Source organism: Trichosurus vulpecula, chromosome 1 (assembly GCF_011100635.1).
Source record: "Trichosurus vulpecula isolate mTriVul1 chromosome 1, mTriVul1.pri, whole genome shotgun sequence".
NCBI classification, from domain to species: domain Eukaryota; kingdom Metazoa; phylum Chordata; class Mammalia; order Diprotodontia; family Phalangeridae; genus Trichosurus; species Trichosurus vulpecula.
In genome coordinates, this window is record NC_050573.1 from 240,593,822 (window position 1) to 240,617,591 (window position 23,770).

The 23,770-nt window shown below is 35.8% G+C and overlaps 1 protein-coding gene across 2 annotated transcripts in view; it reads right to left on the reverse strand.

Moving 5' to 3' along the window:
* ROCK1 (Rho associated coiled-coil containing protein kinase 1) overlaps positions 1-23,770 on the reverse strand; it is a 147,331-nt gene that overhangs the window by 25,061 nt on the left and 98,500 nt on the right. For both annotated transcript variants that reach the window (XM_036755897.1, XM_036755889.1), the window contains exons 14-21: positions 20,798-20,933; positions 20,198-20,289; positions 19,809-20,055; positions 15,103-15,209; positions 13,954-14,104; positions 11,186-11,346; positions 5,396-5,580; positions 800-869 (exon numbers count right to left, since the gene is read on the reverse strand). In XM_036755897.1, coding sequence (XP_036611792.1) covers positions 800-869; positions 5,396-5,580; positions 11,186-11,346; positions 13,954-14,104; positions 15,103-15,209; positions 19,809-20,055; positions 20,198-20,289; positions 20,798-20,933 — 1,149 coding nt within the window. The remainder of the gene's footprint in view (positions 1-799; positions 870-5,395; positions 5,581-11,185; positions 11,347-13,953; positions 14,105-15,102; positions 15,210-19,808; positions 20,056-20,197; positions 20,290-20,797; positions 20,934-23,770) is intronic.

Consider the following 23,770-nt stretch of genomic DNA (forward strand, 5'->3'; position numbering starts at 1 on the left):
AAGTACCAAACCAGGCAAATCTTGGCCCTCATTCGTAACTTGCACACATTCATAACTCATGTTTGAAAAAAAAAGTTCTCTTACAATAATTAAGAAGTTTGAGCAGATTATGAAAGAATTTAGTATGTACTACTACATTCTATAGAGAACAACTTGAGAAATTATGGTTCATCTTAAATGCAAAACACATGAAAGGATTTCTTTTTAACCTATATCCAAGGTTTTAAAATGCCAGATTATTTTCTATCAACTGGACTTTCTGGTTTGTTATGAGAATAAACTTCTATTTTTGCAATATGCAGGGGGTAGGGGAAAGAAGATAAAGTGGCAACTCATACCTATGAGGAAAGCAGATTCATTAAAATTCTAAATTTATCCTACAACAACAAGGCTGTTTTCAGTAGTCAGTGACATTGTGCTTGATCCTTTTCCCATTAGCAATGCAGTAAAACAGGACAATGTTATAGGCTCAATGCTGTGCAATAATACAGAATATGTTCAAGGAACTGGCACTTCATTGAATGTGCTTTTCATCTTTTAGCCAACAAGTCATATTGGTTTAAATTCAACATACAAGATAGAATTTAATATTATAGAAAACTTTACAGAATCAATGACCTACTGGGAACTTATGAGAAGCAGGGAAATAAAAGATGCAGCTGAACTAACTTTTCTTTTTACTATGGAAACAATATATTTTTCAGTTTTATACTGAGAACAGAAAGTAGAAAAGTAAATTAATGAAACACAATAAATCAAAATTCCTCTACAAAAATCAACAAAACCTTCTAAAACTTACTGAAAAATATTGTTCAGCTTCAAGCTGATCCTGTAGTTCCCGCATCTGTCCTTCGTTTCCACAATATTGTCTTCAGAAAAAAGAGAAAAAAGTAAATATATCTGCTTATAATAGAGTGAGGAAAATAGTTGTAGAACCTATTTAAAATAAAAACTGGATTGCTGAAATAGCTCTATTTTAAATACATTCCCATGCTACTAATATATAACTCAATAATTCAGTTATATAGTACTGGTTTATAGTACTGGTGCCATTTCACTGTTGAAAAAAATATTGCATAAAGAACCTTTTTCTTAGTGAAGACCAACTATCCACGAAGAAAACAACCAAAAAACAACCAGGGAATGATTTTAATTGTAAAAACAACTTAGCTGAGTAGTTTGGGGGACTGAAAGAGAAACCAAAAGAGAACATAAATCTCATTTTAAAAAAGCTGAAGTTATATATTATAGTTAGTTAAGGAAAAGGGAGAGAAGGAAGGAGAAATAAAGAGGACAATGACAGAGAAAGAGATAGCCTAATAAAGAGAAACTGATAAAAAGGAAGACAGAGAGGGGCACAGAAAGACGTATGTAAATATGTTTAAAGAAAAATAGGCCCATAATCAAAGACAGAAAGACAACGAAACCAAAATAGAGGGACATCCAAAGAGAGAAAAAGAATGTGTATGTATGTATTTCATGAAACAGATTCTCCGTCTAGTCACTCCTTAGAATATTCTAACAAATGAAAAAATTATTATAACTACTTTTGAAACAAGAGGTAATCTAGATGTACAACCGGTGGTATCACGTTTTGGTATTTTCCTATAGGCTGCATGACCTGTAAGCCAGATCTTCCTAATTCTCAACTCAGCAAAGACACTGGTTCTTTTGATATCTTAAGAGCATTGATACCCTTGAACGGTTGGTTGGGGGTAAGGACTAGAAACAAAAGGCGGAGGGCGGATTTTTACTGTGTGTGCAAAGTATTCATTTTCATTGTGAATATACAATATAAAAAGAAAGGTGATTTATGTATGATTCAGCAATTTGAAAAGGAGGATGAAACTGTTCCCTAAAAACATAAGGCCAAGAACAGATACTGATTATTTAATTTGCTGGCTCAGGGCTTCTCTCTTATCTCTATCCTATTAATGAGTTGGAAATTAGGGAATTTGGTGAGAAGCACATTAAATAGAGGCTAGGAATTTGAAAAAGAAAAGAATCTGAGTTTGGCATAGGATCTAAAAAATTATTACCTGTAGATTAAAGGGCTGAGTCAAGAGTTAGAGGAATCGAATTCAAATCTCTATACCATTTATTACTTTTGTGACTCTGGATAAGTCTCTTAACCTCTCTGGGATCTTAGTTTCCTCAAATGTAAAATGAGGTGGTTTGACAAGATGATGTCCAAGGTCCCTTCAAAACCTCAACCTATGATCTACATAAAAAAGAACTAAACCAACTGTCTCCAAAAGGTAATACCTGGTAGAAGTAACTGGGGAAGTGGAGGGGAAGGGGGTTGTTAGCCTAGGATGTTGTCCTCCACAAATAGGAAGGACCAAAAGAATTAATGAGACCTTTGTAAATTACAACTTTTTTTCTGTTGATTTATCATTGCAGTTTTCTTATGTTTCCCTTGAACTGCTTATTTATTTATTTGCTGTTCTCAAGGAGCACAGTCAAGGCTCCCTTCCTGAGAGGTAAGCTAGATGTTGAAGGCACTTCGCTTTCAGAAAGGAAGAGTGGTACTGTTAGAAAACAGAAGGAGCTTAGAAAACAGGAGTCAAGAGTAAACTCAATACTGGAGCTTGCTAAAAGATGAAGGTCAGAGAAAATATCACGGAGGAAATCAGTGATCCTGTGGTGCCAACAGTCCTTTAAAATACAAATTACTTTAACTATTAGTAACTCCATAATAAGATAATAAAATTTTCAGAGCAGCTAGGTGGTGCAGTGAGTAGATCACTGGCTCTGGAGTCAGGAGGACCTGAGGTCAAATCTAGCCTCAGACATACTTACTAGCGGTGTGACCTTGGGCAAGTCACTTAACCCCAATTGCCCTGCCTTCCAACAACAAAACCAAACCAACAAAAAAAGATAATAAAATTTTCCTAATAATCAGAAAAATGCAAATCAAGATAACTTTAAGATACTACTTTTATGTTAAATTGAAATGTTTTTGTGTAAAAAAAGCCAACGCAACAAAGATTAGGAGGGAAACAGAAAACTGGGAGAAAATATTTACAACCAGTGTCTCTGACAAAGGCCTCATCTCTAAAATACACAGGGAACTGAGCCATATTTATAGGAATACAAGTCATTCCCCAATTGAGAAATGGTCAAAGGATATGAACAGTTTTCAGAGGAAGAAATTAAAGATATCTATAGGCATATGAAAAATGCTTGAAATCACTACTGATTAGAGAAATGCAAATCAAAACAACTCTTAGTTACCACATCTCTCCTGTCAGATTGGATAAAATGACAAAACAGGAAAATGACAAATGCTGGAGAAGATGTGGGAAAACTGGAACATTGTTATATTGCTGGTGGAGTTGTGAACTGATCCAGCCATTCTGGAGAACAATTTGGAACTATGTCCAAAAGACTATAAAACCGTTCACACCCTTTGACCCAGCAATACCACTTCTAGGGTTGTATCCCAAAGAGATCACACAAGTGGGAAAAGGACCCATATATACAAAAATAGCGGCTCTTTTTGTAGCAGCAAAGAACTGGAAATCAAGGAGATGCCCATCAATTGTGGAATGGCTGAACAAGCTGTGGTATATGAAGGTAATGGAATACTACTGTGCTATAAGAAATGGGGATGATACAGACTTCATAATAAACTGGAAAAACCTACATGATATAATGCTGAGCGAGGGGAGCAGAACCAGGAGAACATTATACACAACCACAGATATATGTATTCTGTGATGACTAACCCTGATAGACTGGGCTCCTCTCAGCAACACAAGGTGCAAAGACAATTCCAAAGGACTCATGATGGAGAGAGCTATCTACATCCAGAGAAAGAACTATGGAGTTTGAATGCAGATTGAGGCATACTTTATGCTCAACTTTTTTTTCCCCTTTTTTTCTCTTTTGTTTTTGTCTGTTTTTTTTTTTGGTTTTGTTTCTTCTTTCTTATGATTCACTCCATTGGTCATAATTGTTATTTACAACTTGACTATTGTGTAAATAAGTTCAATGTGAAGTTATACGTAGAAGACATATCAGATTCCATGCCATCTTGGGGAGGGACGGGGGGAGGCGGGGAGGAAGAAAATCTGGAACTCAAAGTTATGTGGAACTGAGTGTTGTAAACTAAAAATAAAAAATCTTAATTAAAAAAAAAAAGGAAAAGTTGAGTGACTTGCCCAGGGTCACGCAGTTGATAAGTGACTAAAGTAAAAATTGAGTTTGGAATGGACATTATGTTCACTTCACTCAGTAAATGAATTTCAGTTTCTTATTTTGAAAAATAAAAATAAAAATCCAGTTAATGTGTTGAGAAAAAAAAAGATACTACTTTACATCCACTTTAAAAAAACCCAGCAAAAATTAAATGCTGGTGGTAGTGGGGAAGTAGGCATTTTAATATACTCCTTGGGGAGGACTGCAGACTGGTTGAAATATTTATAACATAGCAAGAGTAGTTTGTTCAGTCATTTCAGTTATGTCCAACTCTTTGGGACCCTATCTGGAGTTTTCTTGGCAAAGATACTGGAGCCATTTCCTTCTTCAGCTTAACATTGTTAAGTGCCTTGCCCAGGGTCACACAGCGAGTAAACATCTGAGGCCACATTTGAACTCAGGTTTTCCTGACTCCAGGCCTGGTGCTCTATCCACTGTGCCACCTAGCTGCCCAGCAAAAGTAGTTGAAGAGCCATTAAAATAATCATACCTCTTGACCCAGCAGTTGAAAGGCTAGGACTTCATCTCAAAAACATCATAAAAAGAGGAAAAAGGCTAAAGTTTACAAAAGTATTCATAGCTACTCTATTTGAAATGTCCACCACCTCCTAAAGAAAGGAAACAGCTCACTATAGTACAACAACTGGAAGATAGTTGAGCTAACTATGGCATGGAAATATAATCCTACTGGAGCAATACAAAGAAAAAAATGGGAAAGACCTACACACAGTTATGCGAATAAAAATCAGCAGAACTATCACTGTATACACACTGAAAACCATAGTGCAAAAAAGAAAAAAAAACAAAACACCACAACACAAGTAGCAGAGCTTCAGGAAGAACTGGAAAGGATAACAGAACAAAAACATTTTAAAAGTCCTCATGTGTCAATTTGCTTGATTCTACCTGTTAAATGGGAAAGGTGTGACATAAAATTTTATTTCTTATTATGAACATGAAATTTTGTTGACAGTAAGTTTACGATAACATTTTTAAACAAAAATTATTTGCAGGAGAAAAATAGACAGCATACCATCTTAAGAATAGACAAGCTTTTAAGGTGAAAGTAATCTAACCAATGATAGAACTGGCTATTTTTCTTATTGTTGTGAAGCTTTAAACAGGTATTTGGACTAAATCTGGACCAATGATAGGAAAATTCACTTAAAATATTCATTTTATCAAAACTTACCTCGTGAGCTGAGCTAGTTCAAATTCCAATAATCTCTTTGCTTCTAACAATGTATTGATTTCTTGTTTCATTTGCTTTTCTAACCCTTTCAAATTGTCCTTCTCAAAAGCTTGAGTTTTCAATTCATTCTGAATCAGTAACCGCTTATTTGATTCTTGCTCCAGCTGCAGTGTTAGATTCTTAACCTATGAATAAAAAAATACTTTGGAACATACATACTTTTGCAATTAGCTTAGTTTTTATTTGAAAGTATATTTAATAACCCTTAATGCCCATTATAGTTCCCTAACTTATTTGAGAGCATCTAAGCACTCTTAAATGAACCTATTAAAAAGAATTTTTGATAAGCCCTATTAACTTTGAAATCTAGCTATTAGTGGGGAGTTACAAACTTAGCTTCAAAAACCTAACTTCTGACACCTCTGTGTGTATGGGAATACATTCTAGAATTTTGCTAGAAAATGAAACCAAGTCCATTGTCTATAGTTTTGAGTCTCTTATTTTCTTCCAACTTTTTGAAAACTCAAATATTCTTTTCCAGTTCTATGATGTGTCTCCCATTCGCCACAATCTTTTAAATATCACTGTTCTTTTAGCACCTTGGAATGCAGTTTCCTGGGCTTGGTGATGTCAACTCATTAAAAATAGTAACACTGGGGCACTTAGGTGGCATAGTGAATAGAGCACCGGTGCTGGAGTCAGGAGGACCTGAGTTCAAATCTGGCCTCAGACACTTGACACACTTACTAGCTGTGTGACCTTGGGCAAGTCACTTAACCCCAATTGCCCTGCCCCCCCCTTCCAAAAAAAAATAGTAACACTACCATCAAAATGTTTCATATAGATTATCTCATTTGAGTCTCACAACCCGGTAACATAGGTCCTCTAGGTACTCTTTATCCTCATTTTACAGATGAAGGAAAAACTGAGGCTCAAAGTGATAAAGTCACTCACCCATGTTCACACAACCAGTAAGTTTTAGAGGCAGAATTTGAACATAGGTCTTCCTAAGACCGGGTCCAGCATTATACATACCACTCTGTTTTCCAAGTGCTAGCCTCCTACCAAACTAGAGAGGCAAAAGGGCTTTTCCTAATGCAATCTCCAAGCAGAAATTTCCTTTCCAGGGAGGGTCCTGGAGTCCAAGCATCACCCAGTCTCATCATGAACCAAAGTTCTAATATCAAGCTGAATGAATCATTATTGGGAGAAGCAGGAGATTTAGAAAAAGAACAATTTCCTATTGGGAAGATGGAGATCAAATCTCTCCAAACACTACCTTCTCTTTTAACCCATTCTATACCTTAAAAGACTAAAGAAAACTTTTGTTTGATGAGCAGCAAGAGCTGCACAACCTTGTTTGCTCTATATAAGCTATGCTGCCCATGCAGAAAAATGAGGTCCCATACATCAGAGTGATCATATAAATGGTCTAAGAACATTTATTTAGACAGTTTAAGTCTAAAGTTGACAGATGTGTTTAGATCAAAGAGGAAAATGGTTACAGAACTACAGATATTTAAGTTACTCCTTCTTGACTGCTAGAGTAAAAACTATCTGTAGTGTTCTCATTTTGATCCACTAAGTTTCCAAATCATGCATCAATATACATAGTTAAGTTCTTGAATAGGTGAGAAACACACACGCCTGACACAAAGGAAGCTAGTTACCCTTAATTTTCCTATTTACCTTGGATTTCAATTCCCTATAAGCTCCCTTTGGGGCCCGACCTTTTATATTATCCTTAGATTTCCTCACCAGTCACAGTTCTGAGTCTGACAATTACTTCAGCACTATGCCATGTTTTTGTATCTATCCTACTGACTTGTTTGCTTCTATCTTCTGTATGTTTAAAAAAATAAATATTGGTTATTTAGTTCCATGTGTATCCACATTAGTTCCTTTATAATATCTAACTCGTTTCTCCCTTTTCTTTCTCATAAGAATTGTTTCTTTTTATATATTTAGAATCTTTGAGGCTGACTTCCTTTGGAGAATTTTAATCCATGGGATGCCATGTATCCCTCTCCATGAAACATCTGAAATCTAATTTCCCCAAAGCTAGTGTCTATGTTAAATTTTGCTTAGTTTTCCTTTCCTCTATCACAAATTCTAAGGTGGAGCAGGCACTTTTTCCTCTCCTTCCTCTCCCTGCCCCCTCCCCGCCCCACATTCTCATCATTTAGTTTTTCTTTGTTGGTATAGAAGAGAAGTTCCTCTAATTTCTTGCTCTACCTTTTAAGGGATGAAAATTAACCTCCTATCCCTCTCATCATCTGCTTTTAGCAGAAAGAAAAATTGAGTAGTTGTCCAGATATTAATAGCCTTCATCATTGCCTCTATTGTCAGTCTTATGATTTTTCTGAATTCATCTATTTCCTCTTTTTGTCCAGGTATCTATAGTATATATCAATGATAATACTATTTCTGTTTTTGCCTCCACTTTTTTTGACCTAAATGCTTTATAGCATGCAGTTCTCCAAACCTCCCTCTGCCTTGTTCCTGAATTTATTCACACCCAGTCTTATAACTATTCAATTCCTTCTAAATCAAATATGTTCTTTGAGACTTGTATTTCGATCATAGGTTTCATCATCCCAAGGCTTGAGTTTAAATCGTTTTCCTTAGTTAGGAATACCAGTTCACTAGGCTTATCATCCATGCTTCAGATATAGCTACACTAAGTCATGCACTTATTCTTGGCTTAATTCATAGATTTTTTGGTAGCTCTACCTAAGAAGTTATTCTTCTTACTCCATTACAGATAGCATCTATTGTATCTAGGCTTATGGATATATATGAGCAGTTTTCCCCCTTCCCCTTCCTTTTATTTTAACACCCTTCTGTTTAGATTTTCAAGATTCCAACAAAATATAGTTTTATTAGTCTTTGTTAGGTATATTCTATCTCTAAACAAGAGTCCTTCACTTATTTTAAATAAAAAAATCTGAATCCCATTCTCAGGAAACCATTTTTAAAACAAGATTATTTATTTCCAAATGTGCCTTTCTCTTCGGAAGTCCTTGCATTTGATAAGCAGCAGTGAGAAAACCACTAACTCCTAAGGTCTTCAGTTCCTTTCCCAAGACCCAATCATCTTTAGTGATGCTTTCCAGATTTCTTCTAAGAGTATTATTCATGACCATGTAAAATTTTTTAAAAAGTAGTGAAAATATGGTTTGAAAATATGTGGAAGGGTCATATCCTGAAAACATGCTGAGCAAGAGCATAGGACTCACTTTCTTAAAAACATGGCAGATGGTTTGAAGCAGTGAAAGAGTTGAGGCAGGGAAATGTAATTACTATAGAAAGTTATTGCTGTAATAGTCCAGGTGAGAGGTGACTGAACTTAAACTAGGATGGTAGCTCTGTGAATAGGGAGAAGGGGATGTGTAGGAGATACTGTAGAAAAATAAAATGTAGGATTTGACAAATGAATGGATAGGTACGGTGAGAAATCTGGGATGACACTGGGTGAGCCGAAGTAAAGTGGTACCTTCAGCGGTAAGTGAGAAATTTGGAGGAGGGTTGGGTTGGGGGGTTAGGGGGAAAGCAAAGGAAAATAATAAGTTCTACTTTAGAGCCTTGAATTTTGAGATGGTTCAGAGATATTCAGTTCAAAGTATCCAATGGCAGGTGGTGATGCAAGACTTGAGCTCTGAAGAGAAACTAGGGTTAGATAAACAGATCTAGGAATCATCGTGTGTAGAGATGATCAATGAACCTGTGGAAGCTGATGACAGTACTACATCAGCGAAAAAACACATATAGAGAAAGAAAGAGAAAAAAAGAGAAGAGGGCCCAATGCAGAACTCACAATTAGTGAGCAGGACATAGATCTCTCCCACTCTAATCCATCTTCTACACAGGTACCAAAGTGATTTTTCCTAAAGCATAGGACTAACCATGCTGACCCCCCACTCAATAAACTCCAATGGTCCTTTAATACCTCTAGGATCAAATATATGCTGTTTTGTTTGGCATCTAAAGCTCTTCACAACCTGGTCTATCTTTCCAGGTTTTTTTTACATAGTATTTTCCTCCATGTACTCTGTGGTCTAGCCATACTTAACCTACTTGCCAATCCTGATTCAAGATGCTCTCCCTCCTGCCCTCTGCTTTTTAAGAGTCCATGACCTTCCTTTAAGCTTTGGCTCAGTTACCACTTCCTATAGGAGGTTCCCCATCAGTCCCCCAGCTGCCATTGTTTTTCCATTTGCTTTGTATTTATCCTGTGTGTTTAATGTATATGTTGTTTGTAATGTAACGTAAGCTCCTTGATGGCAGAGACTAGTTTTTGTTTTTTTCTTTTTATTCTAAGACTTTAGGACAGTGCCTGGAATACAGTAACTGCCTAATAAATGTCTGATGACCAACTGATTCCTGACTCAAAGGTTCACTGTTCAAAGCTAGGGCAGGTAGTAAACACAAAAGTGTGACAAAGCCTTTCAACAACAACATAAGTAGTATTAAAACTGATGAAAAAAAGGAAAGATAAAAAAGTTTTTTCTAAAGCTATACTGGTATTGTACAGGAGATCATTTTTCATGTACAAGTTGAACTTGACTTCCTCTGAAATCCTTTCCAATTCTGAGTTTGTGATTCTGTCACTTATCTAACACATATTAGCTATAAAATAAAATATTTTAAGTCAAATTAAATCAATCCATGTACTCTTAAGTTAAATCTCTTCTGACATGTATACTTGCTCTTCTTCATATGATTTTTTAGTTAAAACTATGTTTTAGGTTTTACTTCGAGTTACAGCATGTCTTAGAGCATGTCTTATAATCAAAGATTATTTTATCAGACAGTAAGTTCCTCTAAAGTTGGAGGTGAATTTCTGTCATTTTGTTTTATATTCACAATGCTTAAGGGAATGGGCAGTTTATAAGTATTTACTGACGCCAAATTTTGTAGGAAGTATTCAAACCAATAAAATCACAGGTCTCCCCTATCAAAATACTTATTGAAAACAAATAATAGGTATCATAGGTCCTTTTCTTTCCCTCAGCATACCAACCACCTCGATCTCACCAGACAATAAAAGCACCAGTAGAACAGATACCATTGGGAGCCCTACATTCCAATTTTTCTGTCAATCAATACCCTTTCTCCTCTTTCCCAACTCCTTGGTTGGCTACTGCTACTTCCCCCAAACCCCCTTTCCCCATACCACTTACATCCCTAAAGGAAGGAATACAAATTTTCTCTCTACTCAAAACCTTGGGCTCTCTCTCTGTTCTCCTCTTTCTAACAATCATGGGCTAGATTACGCTAGCTTTCCCACACTCAGGAGCAGACATGGCCATTCACACTGTTTACATGAGCAGGGAGGAACCAACTACAATCATTCCAGTAAGAGTGAAGACCACTGGGCCTTATCATATGACTGACTGCCTTTTGGACCTCCACCACTGCTATCTTACCTGCTGGATGCACCCTTAGGGTCACTGGGCCTTGCCATTCTTCCAGCAGCTGAACCCTCCTATATATGTTGTCTCCCTCTAATTAGAATGTTAGCTTCTTGAAAGCAAGGCTTGTCTTTTATGTTTGCTAACCCAGCACTTAGCACAGCCTTTGAAACATAGCAAACACTCAATAAATCCTTTTCCGTTCATCATTCATTTATAACATAGGCATAGCTTAATATCAAGCTATGTCCTTAATACAAATCATCTATACTATTTTAATTGATAACATAGTTATCTTCCTCTTTCGCACACTTTCTTTAACATACAGCTGTTTCTCTTTCACACTAAGAACAACAACAGTATCCTTTTTTCTTACTTCATCCTCCATCCTTTCTTTGTGTTCCACCAAATGCTCCAGTTTCTGCTGAGACTGTTTCAAGTCAACATCTAACATGGAACACTGCTTTTCAATGTGAACAACTCTATTTTCAGCTTTCTCTCGTGCTGCTCTCTCTTCTTTCAGTTTCTTCTCCATTTCTACAAAATGATGGAATTAAATTAGTTCTTAACAATTACATTGGCTTTTAATGAGACAATTTTGTTATTCATTCAAAATGGTTCAATCAACAAAATGCATGCCAAGTGTTTGTAACATGTATGATAATATGAAGTATCACTAACAAGTTTTTGTATAGTTGGGTGTTTTTATAAGCAAATCATTACAGGAAGTATATAAAAAAACTGAATAATGTAGTAGACTCTTCCAATGTAGTAGACAGACTGGGCCAAAGGTTATCTGTCATTTATCAGTAACCTTTTGGTTATCTGGAGGCAAAGAGCAAGTCTGGAACATATATTGAAACAGTCTTCATTCCAAGCCAACAGAAGACGGGAAAAAGATGATGAAAATTAGAAATGCAGTAGCAGCTAAAAATGAAGATTAAGCAAGGACCAGTCCTCTTTTGTACTTTCCACATTGCCCTGTACATAACAGATGACCAACAAATACTTAACATATAATAAAAATAAATGTCTTTTCTCATGGCAGATTTTGTTTTCCAAATTGTAAGCACTTAAGAACATTTACAAGTAAACTTTATTGATGTCTTTTGTTGTTACATGACCATTTCTAGGTACTGCACTTCCACACACGGAACTGACTCCTCCTTTACATTTTCTTTTAAAAACTAATGCCTTTTGTTTTTATATCACACTCATTCCTGAATATATCCTTCTCCATGTCACATGTGCATATATGTATGTATGTGTCATACACACACACACAAGATCTATTCAGTGTAAATGGGTAGTAATCTCAGAAGGAAGGAAAGCACTAGCAGTAGAGAAGACAGGGAAAGGTCTTTTGTAAATGGTTGTATTTGAGGTTAGTTTTGAAGGAGGTCTGGGAAGCCAAGAGGTACGGGTCAGGAAGATAAACACTTCGGGCATGGGGGCCCATGTCAGTGAAAAGGTATGAATTCAGAAGGTGAGTTGTAGCGTGCAAGAAACAGTAAGTTGGGCAGTATTACTGGATTGTAGAGCTGATGTTGGAGAGTAAATTAAGACTACTATAAATGTAGGAAGCAGGTTGTGAATGGCTTTAAAATGCCAAAATATTATTTTATAGTTCATCCTGGAGAAAGGAGTTGCTGGCGTTTACTAAGTAGGGGTGTGACAAGGTCAGACTTGTACTTTAGAAAGTACGGTTTGGCAGTCAAACGAAAGATGGGCTACAATGGAAAGAGATGTGAGGTGGGGAGATGAACCAGAAAGCTACTGCAATGGCACAGATATGAAATGATGAAGGACTGTACCAAGAGAAGGGGAAATCTCAAAATTGTTTTACTTTGCATTTCTTATTACTAGGGATATTGATGTAAACATTTATGTGGTTGTTAACAGTTTGTAATTGTTTTCTTAAGAACTGTTTCTTCATATCCTTTTAACAGCTTACCCAATGGGGAATAGATCTTGGTCTTCTATATTGGTGTTAATCCCCTTTTATCTTAGATATCAGATCCATATCAGAGATACATGATGCATCAGTTTTTTTCTTCAATCACGTGCTTCTTATTTTATCCTAGCTGAATCAATTTTGCTCTTGTAAAAAAAGCTTTGCAATTTCAGGTAACCAATGTATGATCTATTTTACCTTTTGTTTTCTCTTCTATCCCTTGTTTTGCTAAGAATTTTCTCCCCAAATTAGCAAAAATATATATACATGTATACACATCCATTTACACAATACTGTGTTTTCTTTTGCAACATGGCTAATATGGAAATATGTTTTGCATGACTTTACATGTATAATCGATACCAAAACTGCTTGCCTTCTCAAAAAGGGGGGTGGAGAAGAAGGAAGGGAATTTGGAACTCAAAATTTTTAAAAAAGAGTATTAAATTTTTTTTACATGCACATGGGAAATATTTAATGAAACAAACAAAAACATATCACATATACATTGTGTGTGTGTGTGTGTGTGTGTGTGTGTGTGTGTGTGTGTGTGTGTGTGTTTGCTGTGTTAGGTAATGGCCAAAGAAATTGTGGTATACAGCTATGACAGAATATCACTGTGCTTTAAGATAAAAAAGTGGAATTCAGAAAAGCACATGCAATATTTACATGAACTGATGCAGAGCCAAGAACAAATTACCAGGAAAACAATACACAAAATGAGGACAACAACATAAATGAAAAGACCTCTCCCTCTCCACCCCAAGGCCCAAACTGAAAACTATATAATTACAATGAACAATTTTGGCCCCAGAGGAAGACAAGAAAAAAGTATGTCCCTCCTTTTTTTGAAGGGATTGGGGACTAGATTTGGAGTTTTACATAACCTGTCAGAATCAACTAATGTACTGGTTAATTTAGCTGAACCAATTTTTTTTTTTATTCTTTGTTAGAAGAGATGGCTGGGTAGGAGATAGCTAAGGAATATAATCAGGAAAAGGGTGACTGAAAAACAAAAGATATTAATTAAAATAAAAAAATTTTTTAAAAGTGTTGGGTTTTCTTTTGAGAATTAAAATACTGATGTCTGGTTGAAACTATGATTAGTCAAAATGCAAAGTTTACAAAAATTATTTAAAGCTATTAGCTTTCTGCTAATTTTACAGGGAAATATAAAAATTAACACTTACCACACATTGCAACTGATTTTGCCTCTTCAATAGATTGATGCTTGTCAGTTAAACGAGCTTTAGTCACTTTATGCTCATTTACTTCCTGTTCTAATCTTTGTTGTAATGATTTTAGCTTGTAGTTTAAATCTATTTCCAAATTATTCTTTTCCTGCAATATAGGAGTAAGTCATATATAGTTATAAAATAAAAACTGCCAGAGACCTCAAATATCCATTATTTTCATTATTAATGACATGAAATAATGACAGCATGTTTAATTAGATATTTTTCCTTCCTTAAAACAGATCCCAAATAACAATATCAATAACAAAAAACAAGGAAATTGTTTTCCCTTTGAATAAACATTTTTTTTGTCCTTTGAAACAGTCACCTATGTGTAGAGGAATGTTCTTAGGGGCTTAAAGAACATCAAGTAGATTCACAGCTGGAAATGAGTGAAATAATTCTTTATTTCTAATTTGTTGCTTCTTTCCTTATAGATTGTGGTTGAACATGTTTTGATAGATGAGAAGCAAATAGTATCTACCAAAAACTTACCATTCTTCTTTGGACAAGAAAATCATTTATACCCATTAAGAAATATTGTCTCAATCTAACCTAACCCTAATTTCTGGCACCTCTAACTTTTACCAGATATACCCGCTATTCCTTCTCTCTTCCATTACTAGGCAAAATCATCTGGACACTTCAGGCTCTAGTGAACCCACAATCCCAGTGGGAAGTGGGCAGGGGGTAGGGATGTCATAGGGATAACACACATTGCGCTGAGGTGGATATGCAGCAGCTGGTTGTTCTTTTTTGCTAGAAAACCAGGAAACAACAACCAAAAAACATGAAATATGCAAGATAAGGAAAGTCTAAACATTTTCAATTACTAGGCATTTTTACTTCTGCTTCTCTGTCTCTCACACACACCCCTTTGAGACACGACATAATTCTTTACTTGAAGCACTTTTTCCTCCCACTCACATTTAAAAAGCTTGACTAATAAAATATCTCCATATGATACAAAAACATTTTAAATTTAAAATACAGAACACATTATTTAATTCCTCTCTTACTATTGTTAAAATAGCAATATCAAAAATATGTTCTTAATCTATTAATGTTATCTCCAAAAACAAATTGAAGTACTTCTTCCCATACCTTTTCTGAATGATTAAGCATGTCCTGAGCCTCTTTTCTTTCCCCTTCCACTCTTTCAAGATTATGTTTAAGGTGTTTCACTTCCTCTTGTAAAGATGTAATTCGAGCTAACAAGAAAAAAAAAGGAAAAAAAAACCATAAACACTCTGGATAGTATAAATTTTGCTTTGTTTGTTCCTCATCCAGATTAATTTGAAGCAGAAAATATCCCTAATCAGGTAAAAGTTATTAAGTACATTTATGCATAGACAAATGCAGTTTAGGTGCTATAAATGTAAAACAAAACAAAAAAAACCCCAAATTACTGGAACATTGTATCACCTAGTATCAGCTTGTCTACAGGCAAATTTCTCTCATAGCTTTTCTGAATCTATTAATCTGAGGTTACCCACAGGTTATAGGTACAAACCACATAAAAACAGTAAGTCACATTTATATAGGGCTTTAATGGATATGAAGTGCTTTGTATATAGTAATCAATTGGCAAGCAATTATTAAGCATCTACAATGTGCCAGGCATTGTGTTAGACCCTGGGGACACAGAGAAAAGTAACAGTTCTTGACCTCCAGGATTTTATAGTCTAGTAGGAGAAGACAACATATATATAAACAAGCGTGTGTGTGTGTGTCTGTGTATGTTAATGTCACACTTCCTCCCTCTTGCCTCCTCTTTATATCCTCTAACAAGTGGTAGGGACTTAAATTCTGTCTTTTCCATTTCTTCCTAGATTTTACATTTTTTGTGATATAAATGACAAATGACCCCTTTCTTTAAGAATCTCTTTTCATGTAGTGACCTTGCTCTGGGCTATTCCATACACACAAAAAAGGATGGCTACATTATTTTTGTTTTCAGTCTAACTCTTGGTTCTAAAAATAGAAGTTTCTATTTCGTGATATCATGAAAACAACAAATTACAATCAGAAACTAAAGATTAGACTACACAAAGATAAAGCCAAGATTAGGACAATGTGTGTACTGGCTGAAAAGGGTAGATATATTTAGGAGAGATTTGTAATTAATCAGTAAGCATTTATTAAAAGAAATCATGATCAATTATAAAATCAAGTTCTTTTTTAAAAGACTGCCATTTTAGGAGAGAGAGAGAGAGGGCGAGAGCGAGAGAGAGCGCGACACACACACACACACACACACACACACACACACACACACACGTGTGCGCAAGGCAGGAACTGAAACCAGCTGGATAAGCTAGGGTAGAGAGAAAGGTGAGAATCGGACTTCAACAAAGTCTCCTGCAAGAATGTAAAGAGGTCACTTTCCTCTTCCCTTAAATCACCAGTTTCACATGTCTGGGTCCTCCAGCAGTGCCCTTCTTCAGAATCACATGCCCAGAAGCGCAGAAGGGTGTTCCAGGTACTTTGCCTACTTCCCCTGAGGGAAGAGGAGAGAGAACAGGAAAAGGAGAACCAAGAGAAATGTCTTGCAGGGTGTGCCAGGACACCAGACATACTCTACTAGGCAAGCCTATGCTCATAACTGGATTCTTGCTAGTAGAATGAGTTACATTGATATATGCAATGTATAAGTAAGAACTAATGGAGTGCTGACACCAAGCAATCAACAAGCATTGATTAAGTGCTTATTATACGTCAGGCACCATGCTAAGCAATTAGTATACAAAGAAAGGAAAAACAGTCCCTGCCCTCAAGGGGCTTATATTCTAATGGGAGAACCCATATATACATAAGTTGATACATATAAGATATACATAGAATGGACGGAAGGTAGCCTTGATGAGGAAAGCACCAGCAGCTAGGACGACCAGGAAAGGCCTCTTGCAGGAGGTAACACTTGAGCCAAGCCACAACTTGATGTTTTTCTGTTTGTAAAATAAAAGTGTGTGGGAACAATTGGGTAGGGCACAGTACATCTATGAGTATAAGGTCATGAATCTCATCACATAGTTGAATAAAGAAGGAAAAAAAAATCTTTCTCATGCTAGTCTCAGTCAGTTTGCAAGTATATATCCAGTAAAATGGGTGAGTGTTGACTCAGAATAAACCCATCCCCATTACTGATAAAAACAAGGCACAACTCACACACCCTTCTGATAGCAGAATAGCTACACCACCTTCACACATGAAAGACTACATGAGAACCTTCTATTTGCCTTCTACTTGGCTTCCACTGTTGAGTGTAAAGAGCATTGGGTTGAAGTGCAAGAGACGTGGATCATAATGTAGATTTTCCTGCACCAGGAACTCAATGTATTATATTGGACAAGTGCCTTAGTATCTTTGTGAGGTCAGATTTTGGCAAAGTTATAAATTAGGTCTCCTACCCATGAGGATGTTAGGTGGCAACTAAAGTTTGATATTATATGTACTAGTTATAATGATATTATCTCCTGTTTGTGTAGACTTTTATGGTTTTCAAAGAATTTCCACATATACTTCTTCATCTGAAATATACAGTTATTACTCAAAATACCTTAATAGATCTGTGATCTTATTAATTTTTATGTTCTTTTTTAAAAGACTGCCATTTAAAAAGTTTTAAACTAGAACTAAAATGATTAAAGCATGCTAACAGGGTCATCTATCTCATGGACATTCTTTACATAAGCATTAAGGCCTATATTATGAAACCTTCTAGGAAACTTCTGGGAAAATAAGTATTAATGTTGTGAATGATTTTTGTTTTATTTTCTGTAGCTAGCAGTTTAATTTGTGTCTTTGTCTAGTTTAAAGCCCATCCAACTTATTATTTCCCAATTTTGGAATGTTTCCTGCCACATTTTAGCTAGTAACATGTTTGCATTGACATATAATATTTTATGGCCTACAATTTCCTTAAAACTTTGTGCAAGAGATACTTCTCCATTTTAGAGGGGGAAAAATGAGACTCAGAAAGGTTAAGCAACTCATTACTAGTAAATGTTAGAAATGGGCCTTGAACTCAGGTTTTTCTGACTCCAAAAGCAGTTCTCTTTCTACCACACTACTATTTCCTACAAACCAAACTATGCTCTCCATCAGGACAGGGGCCATATCTAAGTTGTATACATATCAGACATAACAAAGTAAAATTATGTCGATATTTAGGGAACTGATTCATTATAAAACTATGTAAATAAATGTAAATAAATACCCAATATTCTTCTCTGTTATCTAAAATTCAGCCTCTAATCAGAGGTGAATCGAGTAGGTGGTAAAAAATCCTCTTGGTTTTTTGATGCATAAAGTTAATACTTCTCATTCAAACGTAACACAAAATGTACCTAGCAGATGATTATTGTGATAATTTAAAGGGGTCAACCATCATATTGTGATAGTATAATAGAATTGATTTTCTCTTGCTACATACACTCTGGGATATTTTAAACCTGTAGCCCTGAAAATGATCCAGTTTGCTGTGATAACTTCAGAACCAATGGAAAGCCCTACTTTTTCTGCTTCCAAAACCAAAGAAATTAAATTTATTACTTATTAAATAACTATTACTTATTAAATACCTGTTAGGCAGATAAAATGATAAGCAAGACATATTTTCTGTTCTCAAAGAACTTACAATTTACCCCAGTGATTTTCTCCATGGAACTAGAGTTTAATACCAAACCTAACTGTGAAACCTTATCTGTGCTTCCATACCATGATTAAGTATCAAACATCCCTTTTTTGCTATGTGTTGTTTTGCTACTGCCTTAGTTACCTATTCTTCCATGTCGCAGTTGCCTTAAAAGAACAGAGAAGCAGTTGGGAAGAGCTGCGCAAACAAACTCAGATATGTCTGGGGCAGATGACGTTTTGTTTCCTAAACTAGTATGTCTAGGTCTTACACTCCTTCATCCTTGCAAACTCACACAGAACTTCATTAATGCCTTTAGCACAGCCCTTCCCAAGTATTAGTCTCTGTGAACAAAGGCTATATATACTTCAACATACACGTTCTCATTCCTGCAGATATAATATAGGGCATAAAGCCATTCTCAGTCCTTGTTCCCTAGATGGGTAACACTCCTTGGTGATACACTACAGTTCCCGATTCTAATCTCATTGAGTATAAATCTTATGTGATTCTAAGGAAGTCATATAATTTTTGTTCTGTAGTTTCCTCTAATAAAGCCTCTGTAAAGCCATGTATTTTTCCATTTGTCTACCTTCTGGGTTTTACTTACCCTAATGAGGGTAAAGCGAAGTAAAAAAAATTAAAATATTTTAAGAAGTGGTGGTGGCATTACGGCTTGAGTATACTTGAGCACTGGGCTTGGAGTCAGAAAAACTTAGACTTAAATACTGCCTTGATATTCATTAACTGTGATCCTAGGGGTAGATTACTTCCTGTGCTTCAGGTAACTCTTTAAAATATATCTAAGAACCACAATCTGCATTGGTGGAGGGAGTTACAATACCAAGAATTCCTCCAAGCTGATAAAGATCAAAGACTCTTTGTATATTTAAGAAGTATAACTAAGGAATTAATAACTTTTTTTCCTTTTTTTTTGGAGGGGGGAAGGCAGGGCAATTGGGGTTAACTGACTTGCCCAAGATCACACAGCTAGTAAGTGTGTCAAGTGTCTGAGGCCAAATTTGAACTCAGGTCCTCCTGACTCCAGGGCTGGTCCTCTATTCACTGTGCCACCTAGCTGCCCCAGGAATTAATTACTTTTAAAGAAATTAAACTGCACCCACTTCTGTTTTCACCAAAGTATTTGGGTCTGTACTTTTATTGAACACTTTACCTTGGAGATCTCCAATCATCTCAGATCCGTGACTTCGGTCTCTTCGTTCAGCTTCTAATGCAGCCTGAAGCTGGTAATAATCCTTGTCCACTTGTGATTTGGTTGTCTCTAAAATTCTGTTTCGCTCTTGCAATTCTCTGTTCAGGGACTCTAACTGACTTACTGATTTGCTCAATTCTGTGTGGCTCTTTCTTAATCTTGCTGCTGTGTCTGATTCTGTCCTCAGTAAGTCATTGGCTTCTTTTAGCTATTAGGAGAGAGACAAATGGGTCTTTGGCTAAAGTACAATCAGAATCACAAAACTGTGGTTTAATTAAAAATGTATTAAACTAATTAAAAATAAAAACCACAACACCAAAACAAAAGTTGATTGTAAAAAGAAGTCTTACTTGCTTCTGTAACTGTGCCATTTTCTCATTTGTAAGTTGAGAATTCTGACTAATTTTCTTCAGGTCATCCAATTGATCTTTTAATGTAGAAACTAGAAAAAATGAACATAATATTTTAAAATTTCTCTCAGAAAAATAATGCTAAATTCTTTTAAAAAGTAGCAAATATAGTCATAGGTGATAAATTTATCTATATTAGTCTTCCTCTAGCAAGCCAAAGGATCCTGATTTCACAATGCAAAACTAAAAACTGATTCCTAATTATGCAGCTACAGTATACATTTTATCACTTTTAAATTTTTAACCATCAATACTCACAAATCTTCCTAAACTTTTATAGTTGTCTCAATTTTTAAAATTAGAACCAAAATATACCATAACTTTGTTAAATCTATCAATGAGCATTTGTTAAGCACCTATAATGTGCTAAAGCACTCCTTGCTAAAAGAGAAGACATCTATATAAACTTAATTCATACTGGGCATCTTTTGAATTACTTTAAGGAGCCAGGACCTTATTACCACAATGAACATCTTCGTCTAAAACATAGTCTCATGGCACAGATCTTCAACCACAGTGAATTCCAAAACTGCCACTTACCTTCATTTTCAACATTCCGTCTCTTCTCATTCTCCTGTTCTATTTTTCTTTGGTATTCATTAACTCTGTGCTGTAGCAACATTTTCTCTTTCTCAATCTGAGACACTGTGGATTCTAAATTTTTTCTTTGATTTCCCTGAAATAAGAAATATTAATAAATTTCTTATTTTATTGCCATTCTAATCTCTTTAAATTATTTTGAAGGTCACCTTAAAAAAATCTATCAAGGATTATAAGACACTAAGAAGCCAAAGAGAAAGGTTTTGTTTTGTTATTTTTTTAAAAATATGAGAAAGAACTTTAGAACAACTGGAACTCTGTAACACCGAGCTGCTGATCTGCCTCATGATGCAGAGAATTTCACCATTAGAGGTAAAACCTCCTAGAAATTCTGTAGTTATAGGGGAAAACTTTAACTGTTTTTCCATTTTTTCTTGAATTTAGGAGAAAATGGAAATATATGAAATGTTTATTACTTTCAGTGATCTCTACAGACCTACGGTGTTAATATAAAAACATGAAAAACATATTATCTTTTTCTGCTCACAAAATTATTATTTGGCATATTAAATTTAAAAAGATAATTTCAATCAAGACAATAATTCCAAATTAGTAATTATTCCTCAAATTTGTTATGAAATAAGCTAAAAATTACTAAATTTTAATCAATAGAGCATCTTAGTTTTCTTTGCCAGTTTCTAAGAAGCAGACAAAAACTTGATAATTGGAGTAGAAATCAATTACAGCAAAATGAAGTTACTATATTTTCTGTACTCAATGTCCCATCACTCAGATGCAAAAAACAAAGGAACCCAGGAGAAAAAATAATTAAATAAGTATAATTTTTGCCACATCAAATTTTATCTCATAAGTTTCATGTTCTGAGCCATCACTAGTTGTAACCTGTTCTAATGAATAGTCTCATAATGGACTTCTGACATTTGAAAGTGTGCCTAGATTGAGACATTCTACCTCTTTATAGGTTTATTTCTTGATGTGGTATCATTTTAAACAGACCAATTCCTTTCACAAGCAACAGAAACTTAAGGAACCTAAAGCAAGTTTAAGAAGCATAAAGGGTGAGAGGCTGAAACCAAGAAGTCCAAGTAGCAGGAAGCAGTACAACATACTCATCTCCTCTCAGCCTCCTATACCTGCCTCAACTCCTCCATACATATCTAGGAAGTACACCAGGCTGAATCCTGATGGGGGAATCCAAGAAAAAGTCACAGTGAGTCATGTTTTTCAGCCAAAGTAGGTACAGGAATCAGAAAGATCTAAAGACACTTAGATGGGGATGGGGTAGCCAGGAGCAAAGTACCCAAGGAGGACTGTGTACTGGGGCAAGAGGAAGTCTCAGACTCATACCCAGGCACCCCCAGACCTGTTCCAAGACAGCAATGAAGACAGATACCAACTGACAATGTTGTTGCCTACTACCTAGTTCTAGGTCACAGATCCAGGGAGGTAGCATTTTGACAAGAAATAGTAGAAAAGCACCGAAGAGTATATTGAGAAGGAACAAGTTCAGAAGCAAGCAGCAGCTGTGTAGCTCAGACCCCCCAGAAAGAGAGTGGAGTTTCAGTTCTAGCTTCTAGCCCAGTCTAGAAGCTTACAGAAGAATAATCAAGGCAGGAATCCCAGACGAAAAAGAAGCTTGTAGTGCTGTCACTCTGAAACAGCAGAGCTTCCCAGATGGCTGATAGGGGCTGAGCCTACTAGCTGCAGTCTGCTGCTACTTAAATCCAAACCCAAGTCAGGAATTTGCAGAGTTCAGACCAAGGGGGCAGCAATCAGATTTTGCTCTGGATCAGAACACTCAGCGAGCACTGAAAGTTTACAGGTCTCTGGCATGAGTTGTTCCTCAGAACCTAGAATAATAAAAAACTTAATATCTCAGGAAAGCAATAACAGAATCAGCCCAGATCCAAAGTCAGGAAGCAGGCTGGAAGATTGAGCAAACAAAAATAAGAGTCTCATCATAAAAAACTATTGTAATGACAGGGATGCTTAAGACACAAATCTAGAAGAAGCAAATGAAAGCCTCAAAGAAAAACAGCTTGGGCACAAATTCAATTAGAATTCCTGGAAGAGATAAAGCAAGAGTATAAAAAAAGGTTTTAAAATGTTTTTATCAATGAAAAAAGAGCACCACAGGAAAAAAATTAGAAAATAAATGAGAGCCACAGAAGAAAGAATTATAAAGGGAATTAAAAACTTCAAACAAGAGGCACAAAATCTCGCCCAAGTAACGAATTTGATGAAAACTGCTGTTGTTCAGTCATTTCAGTTGTATCCAACTCTTGGTGACTCCATTTGGGGTTTTCTTGGCAGAGATACTGGAGTGCTTTGCCATTTCCTTCTCCAGCTCATTTTACAGATGAGGAGCCAAGGCAAACAGGGTTAAATGACTTGCCCAGGGTCACACAGCTACTAAGTGTCTAAAGCCAGATTTGAACTCATTAAAATGGGTCTTCTTGACTCCAGGCTTGGCACTCTATTCACTGTGCCACCTAGCTGCCATTGAAAATTAGAATGGACCAAGCAGAAGTCAATGACTTCACAAAGTGACAAGAAAAATTAAAACAAAGTCAAAAGACTGAAAAAAAAATCACTGGACTACCTGAACACTATGATCAGGGTTATTTCATGAAACCTTAATGGGAACTCAAAGGAACATTATAGTCAAAATCTAGAGCTTCTAAGTCAAAGGAAAAAAAACCGCAAGTAGCCAGAAAAAAATGAAGCTATAAGAATACCAAGAATTACCAAGAAGTCACAGTCAGAATACATGATTTAGCAATCAGCTCTCTGATGGAATGAAGAGCTTGGAATGTTACTCCAGAAGGCAAATGACATAGACTTGTAGCCAAGACTATAACTTATCCAGCAAAATTGAGCATAATCCTACGGGGGGAAAAATAAAACTTAAATGAAATAGAGAATCTGCAAGCATTCCTGAAGAAAAGACCA